We start from the raw sequence: 23,112 nt of genomic DNA, 5'->3' as shown, positions 1-23,112 counted from the left end.
CAATTTGGGATTTTTTATGGTATTAACCCATATGATTTTTTTTTTGGTAAGGTAAGAAATTTATATACTTTTCAACGCTCGTCATACAGAGGAAGTAGTCATACACAAAAACCTCACACTTGAGGCGATACAACAAGTGTCCCGACAGATGCAAAGGTGTAGCGACTAATAAAGGGGTTACAAGCAATAGTGCGCAACACCAAGGCCACAAAGAAGGCCAACAGAAATAGAGACTAACAAACTATTTACAAAGTAATCGAAAGATTACTCAAAGAAAAATAAACCATGCTGATTTCAATGTGGAGGACACCGACAATCTAATCCTAAGTAAACCATGCCTCGTTTTAACGTGTATTAACATTAGCTACCACTTTCCAAAGAAAAAAAAAATAAAAGAACAGTGTACAGTTGGTGCAAGAAGACTGAAACATCACGGGACGAGAGTGGCAGTCTACAAAGACTTGGACTGCGAACAGCCCGCAAACCAACTTTTGGTTTGCTCAAGATGGAATCACACCAACGATTCATTTTATTTGGTATTTCGTGCCTCACAGTCAGACTTCCATAAACGAAGAGATTTCATCAAAAGATAAAAAAAAGAGTCACTAGATCACTCTGTAAAATCCAACACTAATTCATTTGTTCTCTCATTCACCCGGAAACATCACACGACAACAAATCGATCTCCAATTCTCATGTTTATCGATAATTTTGTCTTACGATTTCCTCCGATCAAATACCATCATATCAATCGAAAATCATATAACAACAAACTTTTAGAATGCGATTATCTCGCCGAGAATTTTATTGTCGCGGGAAAAGGTTTTTGAGAAATTCAATTTCAAAGAAAGTAAATCAGAAAATTTTGATTATGGTGGAAACAAGTTGAAAAAAATTGATTTTATCGTAATTGGTAATATGTGAATCCACTCAATGCAGCTTGTATCATTAAAAGTAACATGTAATGACTAAAAAACTGATATCGTCTTCGTTTACTCTGTAATCCATCAAAATAAAAACGATTACAAAGAAATTACGATATAAATCAGGGAAAACGATTCCTTCTTGCTCTAAGGTAATTATTTTTAGCCCATGTTTAAGGTTTTCCATCGATCCAATAGTTTTACGTAATTCAAACACTGAAAAGTATGGAAAAAAATTTTCGAACAATGATTTTTCATCAAATAGTCTGACCCTAAGTTAAATAAACGAGGAGGAATGTGAGGGACAATTCCATCTTTTTTTTTTCTTTTTTTCGGAAAGTATTACCCTTTGGAACAAAATTGCGCAAATATTTGCAAGCTAACGTCATTGATAAATCAGGACCCAAAAAAAAAAGAAAAAAGAAGTCATTGATAAATGTCAAATTTGTATGACGATAGACCACACAATTGATGCCAATAAAGAGATTCAAAGTGAACAATCATATCCCTTCATATCCTATCTCGTCCCGAAAAGCAGAAGAGAAAAAGTGAAATGCTAAAAAGAAGGTGGACAAATGTTAAGGTCTCCAGCACATAGCGAAAAAGGACAAAAGCAAAGCAAGAATATATTCGATTCCACTTTTCTTAAAAGTTAAGTTGAAAAAGGCTTACTGGACTGCTTGGTCAGTGTCGATCACCAGAAGATAAACTCGGGAAAATAATAGGTGCTCAATCAAGTGAAACACGAATCATCAGAACCTATGGGATGGGTGGCATCGAAAAGATGACTATTGCCAAAATCATTTACTATCAGCTTTCGTGCAATTACAAGAATTGTCACTTTCTTCCGGATATCCAAGCCCCCGCGACTAAAGTCAGAACAAAAGTGAAGATGGTAAAACAAATCTCAAGGATGATTTCTCGTGAATATAACTATGAAAAGGAATTCCTCGGGACAAGAAGGGGCAAAACGGGAAGGAGCAATAGTGAATGATTTCTTACCACCGAAATGCATCCTCATGTTGTTCTTCTTCTTCTTCTTCTTCTTCTTTTGCCTTGCGGGCTACTTTTGACTAAAGTCCTGCCAACGACGCAAGAGACGCACGCTAAAAAGCGTTGGTGGGTTTTCTTTTCCACGCTAGCATGACCCATCTTCCTTTTCATTGCTTTATACCTTTTCATTATTATTACTTTGCTTTTTTAACAAGATTTTCCTCGGATTCTCTTGGACTGTTTCGCCGTGAATGACGGTTGAGGTCCTCGGCGGGTTAATTACTTCGATAGTTAATTGATAGGCGGCCCCCATTTGATTAGATGATTTCCTTTTTTTTGGCCGGCAGTATCTGATGAATGATTCCATAGCACAAATTTAATAATTTCTTGAGATTTTCAATAAAAATTTGTAAAATAACACACGTTTGCCGTTTCGCATGACGGGTTTTACTTAATGGCAATTTAATTACAATTGCTAGCAATATGTGGTTTTTTTTCCATCAATGTTGTTAAAAAAGATGTGCACTTTTACTCAATAAGCACGGACTTTTCGTCATTTGAAGTTAAACAAAATAAATCCAGCTTATTTAAAAGTAATGTTAATAAGTATACTAAAATTGATATATTAAGTGATATTGATCAAATCATCTTAGCAAGAGAATGAATGGATTCGTGAAAATAGATACTATACAAGTGTGAAAATACAAACGGTTCTCATTTTCTTTTATAAAAAAGTCATTTTTGGAAAAACTGCATTTTCCAGATCTAGAGAATCTTGAGCTTTCCAAATTGCTATTAAAAATGTCCTTAACTTTCTACTTTATAAGGGAGAACATAAATTTTCAATTTTGTATTAAGTTGACATGAAATCTTAATTTTCTTTGAAAAAAGTCATGACCTTTCAATTTTATATTGCAGCAAGATATCTATATCGCAGATTTGACAAATAAGTTTAGTAGATAATTTTAGAGTTTCTACCTTAGCCCCTTGTCTAACGTATGCCATCACAACACTTGTCTTTTATTTCTTGGCCTGATCAGCCCATCAAACTAGACCGACCGGAGTTCACCTTGATTAGGATGGGGGGAAACGAACTTGGTTGGAAGTTTGATGTCTGCTTTTGTTGACTTTGACTTTGAATGAATCCGCCCATTTATTTGTTTGGGTGGCAAAAGGTGATTGTAATCCCCAAAATATCTGCACCACATGTCCAGTGATTTTGCCGCGTTAAAGAACGCAAATAATTGTCAACTTTGACAGGCTGGGAGCAATGCTTCAAGAAAGCATCCTTATTGACCAATTTTGTAGCAAAACAGGCCCACGGCTATCTGCATATTCAGCCAATCCTTTGGCTTTTCCAAGTTCAATGACCTACCAAAAAGTCATTCAAAGAAATCTTCCTATTATTAGTTCCTTAATGTTCTGTGGTGAAGGAGGAACAAAGGGTCTTGATACTTAAGGCCCCATGCATCTATACGAAAAGTTTTTCTTTTCTTTTGATAAGACTAGGAGTCAGGCAGTGGGATCCCACCTATTTTCTCTTCTCCCCCCGAGCTTTTGAGCTAATGGAGAAAGCTCGATTTCGATTCGAACGAAAGGAGCCCAATTTAAAAAACCAAAAGCTTAGTGGAGTATAATCAAAGATAAAGCTATCAGAGAACAAATTTAATTTTCCATTGGTATCAATTTGGGGAATTTGATACTTCCCAAGAGTTTTTTTTTACTCATCGAGTCATCGTGATTTTATATCTTCAATCTTAAATTTTTTGTTGGTCACACTAGGAATTTTGTCTGAAAAGACTTAAGAACTTGTGAATTCAGGAATGGAACATTTTTACACCATCGGATCTACCGAGATTTTATTTTCTATCGTGAAACATGAAATGTTTAGTTACCGCGAAATTGATTTAGAAACTTCGAAAAATACTCGCAAGCAAAAACTTTATTTTCTAGATAATTTGGCCAATCATGGCATCAATCAAATAAAAAAAATTGATACTATCGAATTTAACTAAATGGAAATGGAATGTGTCATATACGTATAGTTTGGCATTGCATCGAAATGTAATTATTAGATTAAAAGTTGCATGAGATTGGTCGATTTGATTTTGATGCGGACGCCAACAATCTAAAACCTAAGCTCCCTATGCCTCGTTTTAACGTAGTAGTAACATTAGCTACCACTCTGGGAAAGAGAGAAGAAAAAAAGACAGAACAGCGTACGGTTGGTGCAAGAAGACTGAAACATCACGGGTTTAGAAGGGCAAAGTCAAAAGTCTATGAAGACTTGGACTACGAACAGTCCATGAACCAACTTGCTCGAGAAGGAATCACACCAATGATTCATTTTGCGATTCCCTCCTATCAAATATCATCATATGAAAATTGAAAATCATATAAAAATAAACTTTTAGAGTGTGTTTATCTCGGTGAGGATTTTCTTGTCATAGGAAAATGTTTTTAGGAAATTTAATTTCAGAGAAAGTAAATTAAAAAAAATGATTATGGTGAAAACAAGTTGAAAAAATTGATTTTATCGTAATTAGTAATAAGTGAAATCCATTAAAGGCGGCTTGTATCGTTGAAAGTAACATATAATGACTAATAAACTCGAATCGATATCGTCTTTGTTTAATCTGTAATCCCATCAAAATAACAACGATTACAAAGAAATTAGGATAAAAATTATGAAACCATATTTGTAAAGTATTATATATGATCTTGTTTTTGGGAATGTAAGAAAATTGAGCACTAATGAAGTATATTCTTCTACTTCAACGCAACAAGAGATCGGGAAAAACGATTCCTTCTTACCAAATCGTTATTCTCTAAGCTTATTGTTTTTAGTCTATGGTAAACATTTTATATTGATCAAATGATTTTACGTAATTCAAATACCGGAAAAGTATGGAAATTTTTTTTCTCAAAAATGATTTTTCATCAAACAAATTGACCATAAGTTAAATAAAGAAGATGGTAAAACAAGATCTCAATGACAATTTTTCATGAATATAACTATGAAAATAAATTCCTCTGGGCAAGGGAAAAAATCTTGCCGACAACAAAAAGGCACGCTAAAGCATTGGCAGGGTCTTCTTTTCCACGTTAGGATGACCCATCTTCTTTTTCTTTGCTGTATTGCTTTATGTCTTTTTCATTATCACTTTGCTTTTTTAACCAGATTTTCCTTGGACTCTCGCGGGCCACTTTCGCCGTGAACGCGGGTTGAGGTCTCCGGTGCGTTTATTACTTTGATAGTTGATTGATAGGCTGTCACCATTTGATAAATGATTGTTTTTTTTGGCCAGCAGCATTTGATAAGCAGGGCTTTTGAACTTTTTTTCATCTTTGAAACGTTTCCTTCGAGAAACGTTTCTCGAAGAAAAGATCAAGTGAGATCAATGGAGGGGAGACAATGCTCGGTTTATTCATCATTGGATTGATCATAATCCGGACTCTGAAAAGCTTATGATATTGTACGTGCCAACTCTTTACGGGTGACTTTGGTTGGCTAAAGAACGGTTGATAGAAGATGATTTTGGTAGCTACTGCTTATGTTGGTTGTCGTCGAGTCAGTATTGTGAAACTTTAGTTGCGAAGTGGCTATTTTCTATGGAGAAACACGAAATGTTCAGTTACCACAAAATTGATGTAGAAACTTGAAAAATACTTACACAATAAACACCATATGTTTAGAGAAACTTTGATCTTTAAATAGACTAGCCAATCGTGTCATCAATCATCACAAAAATTGATACTATCTAATTTAACTAAATGAAAATTACGAAATTGCCGTATACATATAGTTTTGCCTTGCATCGAAATACAATCATTAGATTAAAAATTGCAATAGCTACCGCTCTCCGAAGAAAAAATAAAATAAAAGAACAGCGTGGGGGGGAGGAGATGTGTGTCACCGAACTAGAAGGGCAAAGTCAAAGTATTCGAAGACTTGGACTACGAACAGTGCATGAACCAGATTTCTCAAGAAGGAATCACACATCGACCAAAACAAAAAGGAATCACACCAATAATTCATTTATCTGCGCGTGCGGGGGAGAACAAAAAGGTCAAAGAACAACTCATATGACCAGACGGGGGGCTGTTATTCCCAAAATAGCACTGACTCGACACCCAAACCCCGAAAGTGACCCTACAATTATGTACCAGCGAAAACGCGCCGCGGGCGAGTGCGTGGGGCATTCATCGCAACACGGTGTTGTCAGAAACTCCACAAAGACATAGATTATTAAAATTGAAGAGCATCATAACCGAAAGCACTCGATTGCTCCCATCTTTTTAGAATTCCACTAGTTTATTTACTCCGCAATTTTATCTTCCTGTTCTTTTCAATTGCGTTATGACGGTGAAGATAAAAGAGAAGAATTGAGTTGGGAGGGACCACTTTGGTTTTGAAAAAACTTGCATTTGTCCACTTTGACAGGCTGTAATGAATCCTTCTTATTTGACCAATTCTAGAAAACTGGCCCTCCACTCTATGCATATTTAGCCAATCCTGTCTTCTACGTTTAATGACCCACAGAGATCTCCGTTTGTTAGTTCTGGCTTCTAAACTTTTTCCATCTCTTGCTGCCACTGCTTTTGCTGCTATACTTTTCAATCTTCTCTTGAGGAGAAGGTCAAGTGAGATCGAATGGAGGGGAGGCCACAAGAAAGACGCATCTGTGAAAATGATGGAACAGCAGGAGCCGCTTCTTCTACTCACACTTCAACAGAAGGTCAAGGAATGGCTACTTCATCAGGACATGACTATGAAGTATTCTTAAGCTTCAATGGATCAGATACTCGAGCGGGTTTTACCGACTTCCTTTACACTTGTCTTAATGATGTGGGAATCCGCACATTTAAGGACGACAAAGAGCTCGGCGTCGGGGAAGAGTTTGCCCCAGAACTTCTCCAAGCAATTAATCAGTCGAAGATCTCAATACCTATCTTTTCGAAAGGCTATGCCTCTAGCGTATGGTGTCTCAAGGAGCTAGTCCAGATGGTCGAGTGCCAGAAAACTCGAAGACAAAAGATCATCCCTATTTTTTATGATGTGGCGCCTTCAGAGGTTCGGCACCAAACAGAGGGTTATGCAAAGGCCTTTCTTGCACATGAAAACAAGAAGCGACACGACGAAAAGACTATTGAAGGGTGGAAGGATGCTCTCAGGGCAGTGGGAGCAATAAACGGATGGGACCTGCATAGCAAGAAGGAGAACAGGTGATTGCTTTAAGCATTCCATCTCATGTACCTTTTACCATTAAAACTTTGTGTTTCAGGTTTCTTTTCTAGATTTGTGTTAGCCCTGTTTAAATTGAATTCTGTGTTATTGAAGTTATACTGCTGAAAACTCGCTAAGTAATGGCACAATCCCAATTTTGTCCCATTTTATTCCAAGCATCAATTTTTTTCCAGTTTATTTCATTCATTAACTGTAAGTACCAACGCTAATTCATCTACAATGGAATAAATCCTTGAAGAACACATTCCGAATTTAATTTGGTCTTGTCAGAACATAGTTAATTCAACACAATTTTCTAACTCATTGTCTTTTGCCTCCAACAAACACTAGGCGAGAAGGAGAGTTCGCAAAAGAACTTACCCATAAGGTTCTCAGCGAGTTGAAAAAGGGTTATCTAGAGGTATCAGACCGCTTGGTCCGTGTCGACAACCATGTGGATGCAATCATGGAAAAGATAGGTGCTGGGACAAGTGAAACACGGATTATAGGAATTCACGGGATGGGTGGCATCGGAAAGACGACTATTGCCAAAATGATCTACAATAAGCTTTTACACGACTTTGAGAATCGTTGCTTTCTTCGCGATATTCGAGAAGTGTCAGAACGTAATGGTATTCACTGCTTGCAGAAGCAACTCATCTCGGACATCCTCAAAATGAAAGGCATGGATATAAAAGACATTGATGAAGGAACTCAGATAATTAAAGAGAGGATGTCTAATAAAAGAGTTCTCCTGCTTCTTGATGATGTGCATGAAAAGAATCACGTGGATGCACTTGTAGGTGAGCATGATTGGTTTGGTAAAGGGAGTAAACTTATTATTACTACCAGAAACAAAGAAGTTCTTGATGTTCATAAAGTGGACGACTGTTATGAGCTTATGGGCATGGATCGTGATCAATCTCTTCAACTTTTTAGCAAACATGCCTTCAGAAGAGATTCCCCTTTGGACGAGTATATCAACCAATCCCATAGGGCAATGTGCACTGCTGGAGGTCTTCCGCTAGCTCTAGAAGTCATAGGCTCAGTTTTATCCGGCAAAAATAAGAAAGAGTGGGAGGCCACATTGAAGATGCTAGAAAGTGTGCCTGATGGTAAAGTTCAAAGTAAACTGAAAATAAGTTATGATGCATTAAATGATCGGCAGAAGCATATATTCCTCGATATAGCTTGTATTTTCATTGGATATGACAAAAAAATTGTGGTTCATTACTGGGATGAATCAAAATTTCCAGAAGTAGCCTTGGAAGTTTTGCAGAACATGTCTTTGATAAAGATTGTAGAGTATAATAAAGTGTGGATGCATGACCAACTCAGAGACCTCGGAAGAGAAATAGTTCGTCAAGAAAGTAAGATGAAAATAGAGAAGCAACGGAGGGTGTGGGATCCTAGGGAAGCATTGGATTTGCTGAGGAGACATGAGGTAAAATCCCCTGTGCGATAAATCTCCATGTAGCTTGTAGACATTTTCTTTTTTTTAAAAAGCCAGTTACTTTTTTGTGTTCTCTAGCACTATGGTGACCTACTCAAACCAATATTCTTGCTCTGTCAAGATTAAAGGAACGATAGTACTCCAACTCAACCCTTCAAAATAGTGAACTTGAATAAATGTGTTTTGCTTCAACTCTTTTGTTTTTTTAAAATTTTCCATTGGGCAGGGAAAAACAAAAGTTGAAGCTCTTCGTCTCCACTTTGACCATGAGCGGCGGTACTGTTTTACCTGTAAGGACTTTAAGAGAATATCAAATTTGCTGTTTCTTCAAGTTAACGGTTCGGAGGAATATTTTAGTGCAGAAGAGAGGCTTCTTTCGCATGAATCGCCATCAAATGTTCTTCCAACTAATGTTTTTCAAGAGAATTCAGATCTCCTTCCACATTTACGTTGGCTTTCGTGGCATCGTATTCCCCCAACATTTAACATTACAAATTTCTCCATGGAGGATGTGGTTTTTCTTGATCTATCTTTCAGTGAAATTACGCATGATTGGCAGGGGTGGAGCCATATGGAGGTATGTTATATGCTAGACAACACTTATTATTCCGTCTTATGAGATTCAAAAGTAATCTTTGCATGGTTTTTCTTTTCACAGGTGATGAAGAATTTGAAAGTTCTGGATCTGTCCTATTGCCAACACTTGAATAGAACCCCCAACTTCTCTACCCATTCAAATTTAGAACGATTGATCTTAAAGGGCTGTGCATCATTGACCGAAATTGATAGGTCGATTTGTCGGTTGAAACGCTTAGTTTCCTTAGATGTAAGCTCTTGTGGGAAACTTCGGAGTCTACCAGACGACCTGGGTGGAGATCTTGCAAGCCTTGAATACCTATCTCTGAGTGGTTGCGGATCGTTGGAGAGGCTTCCGGATACGATAGGGAATTTGAAATCGCTGATTGAGCTGGACATATCCGATTGCCAACGCTTGAAGAGAACCCCCAACTTCTCTGCCCATTCAAATTTAGAACGATTGATCTTATCGGGCTGTGAATCATTAACTGAAATTGATAGGTCGATTTGTCATTTGAAAAGCCTAGTTTCCTTAGATGTAAGCGATTGTGAGAAACTTGAGAGGCTGCCAGACGAGATGGGTGGAGATCTTGCAAGCCTTGAATACCTATCTCTGAGTGGTTGCGAATCGTTGGAGAGGCTTCCAGATACAATTGGGAATTTGGAATCGCTGATTGAGTTGGATATATCCTCCACACCGATCGAAGAACTACCCGATTCCATCGGAAAATTGAAAAATTTGAAAGTAGTGAAGATGGAGGGTAGTGACATAAGCAAAATACCCGATGTCTTTTGGACGATTGAGAAGCTCGAAGAAATACATGTGTCTGCTCGTGAGCATGGCCATGTGAATATTGGCAATTGCATCTCCAGAAATCAATACCTGAGGATCTTGAGATTGGAGGATGCGGATATATACGCGCTTCCACCGAGGCTTCCCGAAAGTCTCATCGATTTACGGCTGCGGGAGTTGTGCATGGACACGTTTCCAGATCTCTCGAACCTCACTAATTTAAAGGAACTGGATCTGGGATTTAGCGGACGTGATTATGATGGGAAATCATATGGGCCCGTGGAAGATCCGATTCCACGGTGGATGGAGAACTTGAGCAATCTGGAGTCTCTAGCCCTGCGCTTTGATCGTGAGACCGCCTCACCAACAGACCTAAGCCTCCCTCCTCAACTCAAGTCACGTGACCTCAAGTGCGGGATTGCCACCTTACCAACAGACCTAAGCCTCCTTCGTCAACTCCGGTCACTTGTACTCTCGAGCCCTAAACTGCGTCACCTCACGAGGCTTCCCCCAAGTTTATCCTCCTTACGTTTGGAAGATTGCGACTCACTTTGCTTGATGGAGGATCTATCGGATTTGAAGAATCTATCATCTCTCCACATTTCGGGCGCTGCAATTGCAGAGATTCGAGGCCTTGGTTGTCTGGAGGGCCTACGAGATATGGAGCTTCTGAGGCTTGGACAGGTGAAGATACTACCTGATCTAAGCAATTTAAACAAACTGAGGAGTCTTTGGGTACGGGATTGTTTTAATCTAGTCGAGATTCAAGGGGAACTGTCACAATCTTTGAAAAAATTGAAGATTGATACTTGTAAATCTTTACAGAAGTTGCCTGATCTGTCGAGCTTGAAGGGGTTGCGAGAGGTTTGCAGAAGTAGCTGTGGTAGTCTGGCTGAGATTCAAGGCGAACTACCACAATCTTTGGAAAACTTGGAGATTTATTCCTGTGAATCTTTACGGAAGTTGCCTGATCTGTCGAGCTTGAAGGGGTTGCGAGAGGTTTGCATAAGTTACTGTCATAGTCTGGCTGAGATTCAAGGCGAACTACCGCAATCTTTGGAAAAATTGAAGATTTCTTTATGTGATTCTTTACGGAAGTTGCCTGATCTGTCGAGCTTGAAGGGACCGCGAAAGGTTGAAATAACTGGGTGCAAGAAATTAGATGATGGAGAAGACGACGAATCTGAATCTGAAGGAGATGATGCCGAATCTGAATCTGAAGATGAGGGAGAAAACGACGAATCTGAATCTCGGGGAGAAGACGAGGAATAAGTGCACGTTGCTCTTGAAATCTTCTTGATCCACGACCACAAATTGTTCCCTCATGTTCAAACTTTAAACAACTTGAGGTAACCTATTTCATCTGACAAATAATTGTTTTCCCTTTTCTGCAATCAAATTCTTTCACAGATATGAACAGAAAAGCTTCACATGCACTTTTTTAATTTCCTTTTCACGAGTTGATGACTGAAAATCTGATGAAGGTATTAAAATTGTGATACATCCGTACAACCAGAAGGTTCTTAATTATGTTCAAATAGTCATTCTCTTTTCCTTGTTTGGTTTGGCTGTTTTGGCTATATATTATTGGGATGGTTTCTCCTTGCTTTTATGTTTCCCAGCTGGAGGTATGCATCTCGATTGCATAGTTTTTATTTGATATGCAACAAATTGTTAGAGATCCTTCTTGATTTGCTGCTTCATATATTTCAAAGTTGATGGCCTCGCTTTGCTTTGGAGATAACTTTGTTATGCTGTAAACAATTAGATGGAATGTGTGCTGGAAGGTCATATAACTATGGTTCTCATCCTGGAACTTTACGGCATAATCAACTCATCATCGCAACTGTGAAGAAGACAGACATTCTATATTGATATGCTTATGTTCAGTTTATTGTCCAGAATAGGTATGCTTCTTACTGAGATTTGCAAATGTTAGGGAGAAGTTATAAAATGAAGAAAGACGAATTTCACTTGGGTAGCGGCATCAGTAGTTTGCCCAGAAAAACTTCCATCTGTGACAGGATAGAGGAACTACTTAGCTTCTCCGAGGTATCATAAATCATCTTATAGTCAAAGGCTAATATTTCAGTATTACTGGTGCGTAGGACATATGATAAGTCTCATTGGGGTCAGAAATCATGTGAATGGATTCTTGTGTGAACTCCATTATCACCTACATCTTCTAGAAATGGTTGTACCTGGGTGATTCTCTGTAATAGGAGCCCTTCCATTCACCTCAAGCTGTACTAGAGCACTCTGTTAGGGTTTAAGATTGACAGAAAGTGCTAAGGGAGACTTCTCAACAACCTGCTTTTTTGCCGGTTTCTAGTATTGTTGAAAGAAATTAGAGTTTGAGAAACTTACATAGAGCTTTCTATGCAGGGAGCTGCGGCTAATGGGGCAGCTGTACATATGAAGACCAAATAAAGGAAAATGAGGATGACATATAATGTCAACTAAATTCCCTTTCACAATCTTGGGGTGGTATTCATCTGTTGAGAGACAGAAACTTGAATATTAGTGACGGAAGTCGTTGCCTATTGATGAAATTGTTAAATCTGTTAAACTCGGTTTGAAGTTTTAGTTGAATGTTTGGCCCTTTTTTCTGGATAAATCATTAGAGCAGGGCAGAGGGATTCATTGTGCAATTTGGGGCATCGCGCGTAATGTTTTTGGGGTTAAAAGGGCTATTTAAGCAAACCTAATTGTTTATTAATCCATTATGTAGGGCCATAAGAATGAATATTGCTCTTCATTTGTATGTGTTCTCTTCATTGATAGGCAATAGAAATTGCTTATCAGTACCCAAATATTCCTTTATGAGGAAACACTAGCAGGGCACGTTGAGAAAAATTGTGTGCGCTTAAAGAGGTGTTCACAGCAGTCTTAGTTGCGCCTGCCAAAACCAATTCATGGACCTTTTGATGTGAAAATGGTGTTCAACGTAGTCTTACTTATGAGTATGATAGGCGCTCACAAAGCAGGAAACACGAATTGTTGGAATTCAATTGAATGGGCGGTGTCATAAAGCCGACTCTCGCCAAAATTACCTACAATCAGTTGTCACATGGTTTTGAGCACTGTTGCTTTGTTTCTAACAATCATGATACTTCAGAGCTCAAGGGCATTCAGTGCTTGTAGAATCCACTCATCTCTGGTGTCCATAAATGGAAATTGACTAAAATAAGTAATGTTGATGAAGGGATCAAGACAATTAAAGGTAGGCTATCTAGTAAAAGAGTTCTCTTCCTTTTTGATGATGTTGACCAGAAGAAACAATTGAATGCGCTCGGGGAAATATCTATGATGTTCAGGTATTACTGAATTCTTCAACGCTGAATATCAAGTGCTGAAGGATCTCAAAATTCTTAGTGCTTCACAATGTTCATTATTGAAGATAATCTCTTCCATTGGTCACTTGACATCTCTATCAAGGCTATCTTTCAAAAGCACCATAATTACACAACTTCCCCTGTTGATTGGAGCTCTTACAATCCTTGAATACTTGTCTTCAAAAGAATGTGAATGTATAGAGAGGCTTCCAGACTCGATTGGCAATCTGCGATCACTACTTGAGTTCGATATTTCCTAAGCGTGCATTAAAGAGCTACATGACTCAATAGGAAACATGAAAAGTTTGAAAGTAGTGAAGATGAACAATTGTTTTATTGGAAAGATACCTAGTGCCTTATGGTTGTTGTAAAAGCTAGAAGAAACAGACGCAGCACATGGTGAAAGCTTGCGACTGGAAATTCCAAATGACATTTGCAAAAATTCGTCTTTGAGGATCCTAAAATTGACACTGACTGAAACATACCAAGTACCAAAGCTTCCAGAAAGTCTCGTTAGTTTGCACATTAATACATCGACGACGATATTTCCCGGTTTATCAAACCTTACAAGTTTAAATAATTTGTATCTGGCCATTCGACCAGATGCTTACCCCGTAGACAATTGTCAACTTGTGGGAGATACTATGCCACGGTACATTGTGAGATTAAATAAATTGGAGTCTTTAACATTGTCATCTGCTGTTGTAACCACCTTATATGTCTACTGTTGTAACCGCCTTATCAACAGATATTGGTCATCCTTTTTCAACTCAAAAGACTAGAACACTAGTGTGCTAATTTGTTGTGCCTCCCAATGCTTCCCTCATAGTTTATCTTATTTATGTGTTGAATCTTGCCAGTGGATGAGAATAGCAATGCATCTCTCAAATTTGAAGAGACTGTCAGAACTAAGAATAGAGAACTCTACAGCATCAGAGATTCAAGGCCTTGACTATTTGGAGTATCTACCAATTCCGAAGCTCTTCGATCTTGAAAAAGGGAGAGAGTTTCCCTAATCCGACTCATTGGCAGAAGTAGAAGTTAGTTACACTAGATTATTGTAGTAATGTGGACTTTGCTTGTCACAAACTACCAGAATCTCTGGAAGAATTGTTGATTGAAGGCCCTGCCATCCTTGATGTAAGTTGATTGAGTAGAAACACTTTGCAGAGAGGGGATAACATGCGTGAGACCTGACTGTTTTAACTTGAAGAGGTTCAAATGATGCGAGGCCTGGCATTGCTTAGGAGATTCGGCCATTTCTTGAAAAATTGAGAAGACATGCTCTACAAGGGAGTGCATTTTTCAATAAGAAGTGCATGCAGTTCTTGAAAGGTCCTGCACTTACAACCAGATTTGTTGTCAAGGAAGCTTGGAAACTTAAGCAAATTGCTTATTGCCCTACGTCATTCTAGCAGATATTCGTTATTGTCTTTCCCGGAATTGTATTCTCTATACTAAATTAGAATCATAATTTGCCAAATTGACTTGAAACTTGTACACTTGTATAGTTAACTGCTAGCCGTTTTTTCGATCACTTTCTACCTTTAAGATGGATGGCTATAAACTACTTATGAAATGGGACCATGGTTTCTTTTGATCTATTTCATGAGTTCGATTTGGTTTAGATATATTCCCGGTTGACAATTTTGGTTGACGAATTAAGTTTTCAATAAAAGACGAGTCAAATTGATGCTAGTTTACTATATTCAAGTGCATTAATTTTGTCAATTTACATGTTCGTCTTTTATGTGAGATCATCGGAAGTTATTGGGTTGTACTTCAAATTTGAAGCTGATATCCATGCCTTGTAAATATTAACTTTGTTACACCTAAAACAATGAAGGGTATATTCAAATGTATAGGCTTTAATCAGTAATAGAAGCTTTGCCATTTGCCTTTTGGTTATCCTAGGGATGGAGCTTTAGGTTTCAACATTGACAAGGAGAACCGCTCCCGACAAAAGTCCTATATGACCGCCTAAGCTTTTTCTATCGGTAACAAGAGAAATTTACAGGGTCTTTTTGTGTAGGTTAGTTGTGCCCGTGGCTAACTCACTCAATATCTCTTTTCCAACACTTTGATGTTGTACTTTGGCTTTTATCATAATGTACAAACTCTAAATTATCATATGTTGTCAAGGAATTAGTTGGTCTCTTGCACAATGTGCTTTGAATGGTCATGATGAGCAATATATCCTTTGAAATGACGGAGGAAATTTAGTTTTTCAGGTTTCCACTAATGTTAATTCTTGTATATCGGCCAAAAGAAGGTAAAAGCTTACAACTCTACTTCCAAAGGCTGATCAGTGTTACAAGTCCAAGCCAAGATGATATAAGTCGTTTACCTCCTAAAAGTTAAGATTTAGCAAAGGTTGCCAGTGGAACTGATGCAAGACAAGGTCATAATCGATTTCGAAGATGGCTTGAGCATAACCCCCTGCTGGGAAAGAGTTGAAGCACTTGTGCCAAGAAGTCTATTGTGACAATGTGCCTATAGCAGAAGGTAAGGTCACAGATTGAGAAGTGGTCTCCTTTGGCACTCTTTGTTTCACCTTGTAAAACTGGTTAATTGCCCAACCGTGCAAGTCTCACAGTTCCAAGTTCACACATCTGCCAATTTTGCTACATGATTCAACTATAAATAGCTCAGTTAAGCATTCACACATCCTTATTAGGTTTTATCAAGTCTGGTAAACAAAGCCACAGGCCTAAGATTAGATTGACAAGTAAACTTGCGAACGTATTTATTCAATGGAAGTCACGGAGTTGTATTTACAAGGATGACACATTCAACTTCGTACTATTTAAATTCAGAGTGAATTTGAGTAGAGCTCTTATGCTTGTGATGGATATGGACAACAGATCGATGGAATGCATTTCATGACCGCCATCACAGAGGTCACTGATGATCTTTGAGAAAAAAGGTGCTGAACCAGAAGCATTTTAACTGAAGTTGTTCTTGGCATCAGAGTCTGAAGGCAGCCTCAATGCAGAAGCAGAAAGATTCCTGGAAACAATAAGATTTCCTTTGACATCTTCACCTCCATATTCCTTCAATCGTGCGTCCATGACGATTTTGCATGATCCCCATGTCTCAGCCATTAATCCCACACCATAGTAAACTAAATGGTCCGCAAGGCTGTTACCAGTTACTGATCTGCAGAGACGCACTCTCATCAGTTGTCCACATATATTCCTGGTAACAAAGGACCAACATTCTCTAGAACAAGCTGGTCTGTCACACGACTTGTTGCGTCTAGCATGACAAATCCACAAACTAATTGCTAGAACAAGTAGCTACGACTGAAACAACATCATTACCTGCTGCATGATGGATCTTCTCCAGAGCTATCACAAACTTTCTCAACCTGATAAACCAGACTACCAAATCCTATATTATATAGCCATACCTACAACAAAGCGAACATTCCAATTACATGTGAACACTGACATAGAAAAGATTATGATTAGTCACCAGAGAAGCAGGTGGAATCAGATCATTTTTACATTATCTCACATCAATGTGTTTATCCGTAGCTGTCATTGAGCTAGTCGCCAATAATTATAAGCATTAGTGGATGTTGACATACAATAATTAAAATGCGTATAATTGCACAGAGCCTAAGATGCCTAAGACTAGGTTAAGACAGCCATCAGAGAGAGAGAGAGAGAGAGAGAGAGAGAGAGAGAGAGAGAGAGAGAGAGAGAGAGAGAGAGAGAGAGGTTAAGACGATCTTATCAGCCATCAAAGAGAGAAAGAGAGTATATAGCAGACACTATGATGCATCTTAAACTTTGGAATTGGTATGAGAAAACTAATGATGGCTCATGCAGGAATGAGAGTTACTCAAACATTTCTGAAAAGTCATGAGTACTACAAACTATCCTGCTTTACTAAGAAGATAAAAACAAGACAGTTATATTTTATACGTCGAAAAAAGAGAGTAAATACATTGTTGGAATAAATGAAACTTCACCAGGAAGATAGGTTGAAAGAAATGCAAAGAAAACATCAAATTCAGTCAACGACAATTCCCCATAATTTATATGATCAAAGCCTTACCTCTCTAGGGAAGTGATGGTAAGTCTTCTGTGGGAACCGAGAATAGTACGGAGGCAAATGAGGCACAATATCATGTCCATTAGTAATACGTATCGTATTTGGCACGCGGTCACTGTAGTAAGATGCAAACACTGCATTGCCAATACGAGGTTGTCCAAATGTTAAAACCTGAACATTCCGTGCTTCATGATTCACCTGAAATAAAGTGTTCCCCATTTATACAAGTAAATCAAGTGAATGTGCTGGTCCAGAAAAAACAGCTTCAGCACTCATACTAGACAGCCAAATAACTTGAATGTTAACACATCAATGGCCCTTTCAGGACCGAAAAAGAAACACTATGCACCAATAATCACATATCGCTTTTCACATACAATGGTGAACAATAGAACAGCCCTTTCTCTCCATGAAGGCTAAAGGTCTAGCGTTACTCTTTCAAGATCCCATCCATAATTTTCCCACCACCAAACCTCACACCCACAATAAAACAATTCCACCCCCAGCTCCAAGAAAAGGTGTTAATAATATGGAATAGTGGGATTGGCAGTGAATTTACAAACGAGGCGCATTTAAATGCTGCCACAAGAAGCAATTGGATGTTGGTGGCATGAGTCACATCCTGCTAATGACATAAACAAAATATTCCAGGTTCATGGTGAAAATGCCCCTTGAACTCCAAAACTTATTGACACAAATGGCAAAGGAGAAACTAAAATGGCGTTTGGTAAAAAATCCTTTGTGAAGCTACTTTGGCCCAAGTAGTGTTTGGCAAATTTGTTTTGCAAAGGGCTTTGGGAATTTTCTTTTTTATTAAAAAAAAAACTTACCCTACCCTTTGCCGGAGCCGGCGAAGGGCTATGGCCGCCAGCGAGCTAGATCTGGCGCCGGCGGCTGTTGCCCAAGGTCGAGTGACCCCCCGCAAGCCAGATCTGCCGCCGCCGGCCGTCACCCGAGGCCGGGCGACCCTTGGCGAGGGTCGCGTGACCCACCTGGAGCCGTGCAACCGCCCAGGCGCCGCTGGCCTGGGTCGTGCAACCTCGCCGGCTCAATCCGGTGTCGGCCGCCCTCCCTCGCTAGCCACCCTCACGCAAAAGATGAACAATAATAAGAGGGGCAAAACCGGAATAAACCAGAATAAGTGAGACTAGTTTGGGGCAAAAAAAATTGGGTTTAGCATTTTGGCAAATGCTGGCTTTTGGCAGAAAGCCCATTGGGAATGCTTGCCAAACGGTTCAGCATTTCCCCAAGGGGCTTTCGTCCCAAAGCTGAACCAAACACCCCCTAAATCAAAAAAAGGGCCACAACACATGGGCATGTGGTCACAATCGGCTAAGAACAATTTTCAGCAAGAAATCAAAAAAGGTAAACTCTTAAATCATTTGTGTTAGGACAAGATGTTATACTTGCTACCAATACTTTGAGAAATGGTATACTCTAAAGTTTATGCAACCTATGATCCTATCAGAGTCCACATGAAAGTTTGACTCTCAAAAAATGACCACTTGTCATGGAGAGAGAATCAATGGAAAACGAAATTTGGGGTGGGTACCATTTTTGGTACCAGTTCCGCAACAGGTGCCTAGAAAAGTACACTGGACCACTCTATTTAATAAAGCTGAGACAAAAAGAATAATTTAGACACCTTAGAATTGGCTCCAGCCTACAAAATATCTGGTCCAGTAGTCCAATTGAAGAGGAGCTGCTTCATTTGATTAGAGAGAGACGGACAGAAACAGCGCATAAAACACAAATTTAGGATCGATATACAATCTATCTTAAACTGAGTAGGCACTTTAAGATTACATGACATAAAATTTGAGCTTCAAGTGCCTAAAAAAGTTATATGTCTGGACCATAAACATATCAACAATCCCATAAAGTTTCCAGCAAGTAAACTATGGATAGTCGATGTCTTTACCCACTAAATTTAAGTACTCAACCAACTCGAAGCTCCAAAGCTTAACATGTACGACTCAATTCACACAACTAGATACTTCAATAATTGGTGGTTCACGTAAAGTGCTGTTTGCACCCCATTCTGCTTATGTTTTGTTTATGAGTTGATTTACCAAAAACGTAAGAAAACAAGATGCTATGTATGAAGAATTGTAAATATACATATGAGAGCCATAGAAAGTTCAAGATCCACATAAAGAGCCTAGACTTTTCAACGTAGACTTCGCAGAGAAATCCAGATAACTCTTAACAAACCAAAACTGAATAGTTTGAAGAACACGATAGAAAAGAAACCAATGAAATTCACAAGTCCCAGCCATAACAATTTTTCAATTTATCTTACCACAAGATCAAGTCCGCAAAAGGATGCCATGGCCCCTCCCATAGAATGCCCTGTCACCATGACGTTGATGTCTCCATATAGATCCTTGGCTCTTATAACAGCATCCAAAATACCAGGTCGAATTGTCGTATTGTGATAAGCATAATAAAATCCACGATGAACCTAAGCAACAATTAATAGAGTAAGACTGTAACTTAATCCAAATCAGAAGTATCCACAGGTTGCAAGAGGCTTATCATCTCTAGTACTCACCATGGCACCAGGCATGCCAGGGTAGTTTATGTCATGCTGTTTCCAGTAGAGATCTTCAACCCAATTCTGTATGCTGTAGACACAAATAGAAGTAATCACTAACCGAAAAGCTCGAATGAAAAAGAGACGTGAGAGAAATTTCACTGAAGAAAATTAGTGAAGTATGTAATCTCCTCATGACTCCATCTAAAATTACAGGAAAGTTACATGATTCACCCTTTTTCCCTTCATATGGACAGCAGACCCATTTGCCTCGTGTACACATTCACCGAGGCTGCTCTTCTTAGCTTAAATTTTCATCAAGTCCTTTGCATGTCCATTTAAGGGGAAGAATTGCTAAAGTTAACATGCATGCATACCTATGTTCTTGAGTACCTCTGAAAGCTATAACCACAGCATTAAGGTCCTTGGCGACCCCAACATATGCCTACGAGTGGTTTAGAAATAGAGACAAACAATTAGATGCAATTCAAACATAGAGGCATCACAAGCATCGCAAATTGGCAGGCCACTGTAAAACAAATTATATACCTGTAAGCAGTGCTGAATGTCAACTATCAGTTCAATGACTTCAAACCCCTGCTTTCAGATCAAAACGCATTGATAGCCAGTTCAGAAGCTCACATAACAGTGCAGCATATGCCGACAAAATGTCATATCAAGAATTGGCTATCTAGTACTAAGGATCCATTCTTCGCACAACCTTAGCAACAATGTCATATTAATAAGTAGTCAAATTACCTTGGTCTTTCCATCACATCTAGGACATGTCCAACTAAAAAGTTCTGTCAAATCTGACATGTAAACCTGCAATTAAAAGCTTTGCATTAAATTACAATTTTATTGTATTGAAATGGGGAAACCTGATGAGTAACAACAACAAGCTCTAGGTAAGTGTGAAACTTTTCTTAAAGACCACTTACGGCAGATGCATACTCCACCAATATCGTGGCAAGAGTGTGATTGTAAATAGCTTTATGAGCCTTGGACCTCACTCCAAGTTCTGCATTTACCAGTTGAGAAAATTTCAAATTGATAATGCGGTCAAAAGCTCATACAATTACAAGCAATGCAGCAAGTTTCTTATGTCTCTTGCAAGCTATTTTGACAAATCAAGCGAGGGGAACACTTTAAGGAAACATCGACTCAAAACAATATTTCAGTATATTTCTGCCATCCTTCTCCATGAACCGAAAGAACTATGTACACGGTGCAATGCAATGATAGGGGAATAAGTGAACAACAAAGGGCGCCACTTTCCAATAAAGCTACTCCACGAAAACCTACAGCCAAACAGTCCATTACTCAACAAAACCAACCAAAAACAACACAATGCCCGTCAGTTATATGCTCCGAAAACATCCAATTGTACACCAGGGGGCATCATACAGCTATAGTTTGCCCCATTCAGTCAGGCACCGCAGCTCCACCACACAGTCTACAATTTCCCCCCAAACCTGAAACACCTAACCCGCCCAAATTCACAATACAAATCTCACTGTCCAAGCTCGAAACCGACCTACTCAATCCCAGAGCCTCTCTATTCGCGCCTCATCACAATCAAAACTCCCAAACCCGAATCGAGTCAGAGGACCAGAGCAGCAGTTAACCGATGCAACGAACGCGAATTGCGATTACCTCTCGCCCCGCTCGCGGCAACCAAGCACGTCAGAACCACCACCGCCCTCAACCACGACCCGTTCCGCTCCATATCCTGCAAGAGAAAACCGGGATCGAACATCGTCCTCGAGACGAAACACGAAACCACGCCAGCAAAAAGCTAGCTCAAATCTCTGTTACCTTTCATGTACGCAAACGCTTTGCGCGCAATCGAACGGCGCGATCGCCCGTCGAGATGGAGAGAGAGAAAGAGAGATCGAATTCGATCTCGATTCTGGTCTCGCGGGTCCGTGGACGCTTTTTATGGCGATTGAAAGCTACGGCGACTCGGGGGGCAAGAGGAAAAGAGGGGTACAACGGATTTACGGATCTTTCCTGATTTGCCCTCGGCGTCTTCTTCTGCCGGCGGGGCATATTCGGTGTCAGATTCGGTGATTTCGTCGCTCGCGCGAGGGCAGTGAAGGAAGTTCGGCTGAAATCGGGACGTTGGGAAAGACTGCGCGGCGATTTTCTTCTCCGTTGTATTTTAAAGCCCCGAGAGGATGAGACGTGGCTTATCTTAAAAATCATGACTTTGTCGTCTTATAATTGCCCGATCAAATATGTGACTTGTACGAACATCGGGATTGTATATTTTACATGTAAAGAGAACATGAAATAAAATGAGTTTGTAACCTTGGACAAAAAGTCACGAATGTACAGTTTAATTAAGAAGGCAAAGAGTGTGAATGAAATTTTTATTTTGTATTTATTTCGCATTCAACTCGTACTAATTATATAAATAAGAACATAATGTGTGGTTCGTGCCATATTCGGTGGTTCTCGCAAGTTTATATTGGTAGTGGAATGTTTATAAAACTACAGTGAAATTAATTCACAAAATAAGTGGATGTTATAAGACTATTTGTTTCTTAGAAAAATGAATGATTTGAAAAATAATTTCTTAAAAATGATCATTTATATTACTTGAAATAATTACTTAATCGAAAATATTTTTGTTATCGACGATAATTAATGCTTAAATATTTTTGTGGACAATGATAATATTTTCCATTAATTTATTTTTGTAAGCAATACAAGTGACAATTTTTTAAAAAAATTATTTTTCAAACCATTCATCACAAATCAAACGAAGCTCGAAGAAAAAAGTGAGATTTGAGAAAAAGCCTCGGAAAAAATATATTCTGGTGTTCGGCTGAAATATGAAAAAGTCTCGGAAAAATATATTCCGGTATTTGGTGACCACTAGAGGGTGGCGGCGGCGGCGGCTGGCGATCGAGGGGGAAAGAAAATCTTGAAAATAAAATGGTGAAAGAAAAAGAAGAAGATCGTGGAAAATGACTTCTTCTTTTCAAAAAGAGGAAGTCATTTTCCTTAGATTTGTTCATGTTTTTCCTCATTGAGGGAAAATATTTTCCGCCCCCCGAACACTGGAAAACCCAAAAAATGTTTTCATTTTTCGTCAAACGAACAAAGCTTTAGGGCGCGCATGGAATCCATTCTACTCTAGAAATCAAATTATTGCCAAAAATTGATTTATGAAGGAGAAATCTGTTTGATAAAACATGACTAATTC

The 23,112-nt window shown here is 38.9% G+C and overlaps 2 protein-coding genes across 10 annotated transcripts; one reads left to right on the top strand and one right to left on the bottom strand.

The window, feature by feature from the left end:
• The first annotated feature begins 6,143 nt into the window (after positions 1-6,143).
• Positions 6,144-12,776, top strand: LOC115663337 (disease resistance protein RPV1-like). 5 transcript variants are annotated; one of them, XM_056316877.1, is made up of 6 exons: positions 6,144-7,142; positions 7,495-8,587; positions 8,823-9,173; positions 9,255-10,649; positions 10,791-11,314; positions 12,351-12,684. In XM_056316877.1, the coding sequence occupies exons 1-5, from the start codon at positions 6,571-6,573 to the stop codon at positions 11,235-11,237; spliced, it is 3,858 nt and encodes a 1,285-aa protein (XP_056172852.1). In that variant the 5' UTR covers positions 6,144-6,570; the 3' UTR covers positions 11,238-11,314; positions 12,351-12,684. The 5 variants fall into 5 exon arrangements, with proteins under 5 accessions (XP_056172852.1, XP_056172849.1, XP_056172846.1 ...); XM_056316874.1 differs by lacking the exon at positions 12,351-12,684 and adding exons at positions 11,905-12,017; positions 12,750-12,776 and having other exon boundaries at positions 6,145-7,142; positions 9,255-11,314; XM_056316871.1 differs by adding an exon at positions 11,905-12,017 and having other exon boundaries at positions 6,145-7,142; positions 9,255-11,314.
• Positions 12,777-16,021: 3,245 nt separating this feature from the next.
• Positions 16,022-21,872, bottom strand: LOC115665935 (lipase-like). 5 transcript variants are annotated; one of them, XM_056316935.1, is made up of 11 exons: positions 21,717-21,872; positions 21,555-21,630; positions 20,840-20,919; positions 20,658-20,723; positions 20,448-20,495; positions 20,276-20,343; positions 19,917-19,989; positions 19,665-19,826; positions 17,366-17,560; positions 16,624-16,712; positions 16,022-16,498 (listed from the first exon to the last, which is right to left on the bottom strand). In XM_056316935.1, the coding sequence occupies exons 2-11, from the start codon at positions 21,625-21,627 to the stop codon at positions 16,246-16,248; spliced, it is 1,107 nt and encodes a 368-aa protein (XP_056172910.1). In that variant the 5' UTR covers positions 21,628-21,630; positions 21,717-21,872; the 3' UTR covers positions 16,022-16,245. The 5 variants fall into 5 exon arrangements, with proteins under 5 accessions (XP_056172910.1, XP_056172914.1, XP_056172917.1 ...); XM_056316939.1 differs by having other exon boundaries at positions 16,022-16,459; positions 21,717-21,871; XM_056316942.1 differs by lacking the exon at positions 20,448-20,495.
• Positions 21,873-23,112: the final 1,240 nt, after the last annotated feature.

The sequence above is a fragment of the Syzygium oleosum genome, unplaced genomic scaffold, assembly GCF_021117445.2.
Source record: "Syzygium oleosum isolate NSW1041296 unplaced genomic scaffold, Sole_v2.1 Sole_v2.01, whole genome shotgun sequence".
NCBI classification, from domain to species: Eukaryota; Viridiplantae; Streptophyta; class Magnoliopsida; order Myrtales; family Myrtaceae; genus Syzygium; species Syzygium oleosum.
The sequence above is the reverse complement of the archived record's forward strand: the minus strand, read 5'-3'. Positions and strand labels throughout refer to the sequence as shown.

Coding starts and splice junctions, on each gene's coding strand:
- LOC115665935 (XM_056316935.1), bottom strand. CDS start 21,627: ATGGAGCGGAACGGGTCGTGGTTGAGGGCGGTGGTGGTTCTGACGTGC. Junction 20,344..20,447: donor ACATTCAGCACTGCTTACAG/GTATATAATTTG, acceptor AACCACTCGTAG/GCATATGTTGGGGTCGCCAA. Junction 19,827..19,916: donor CTGGCATGCCTGGTGCCATG/GTGAGTACTAGA, acceptor ATTGTTGCTTAG/GTTCATCGTGGATTTTATTA.
- LOC115663337 (XM_056316874.1), top strand. CDS start 6,571: ATGGAGGGGAGGCCACAAGAAAGACGCATCTGTGAAAATGATGGAACA. Junction 8,588..8,822: donor ATTTGCTGAGGAGACATGAG/GTAAAATCCCCT, acceptor TCCATTGGGCAG/GGAAAAACAAAAGTTGAAGC. Junction 9,174..9,254: donor AGGGGTGGAGCCATATGGAG/GTATGTTATATG, acceptor TTCTTTTCACAG/GTGATGAAGAATTTGAAAGT.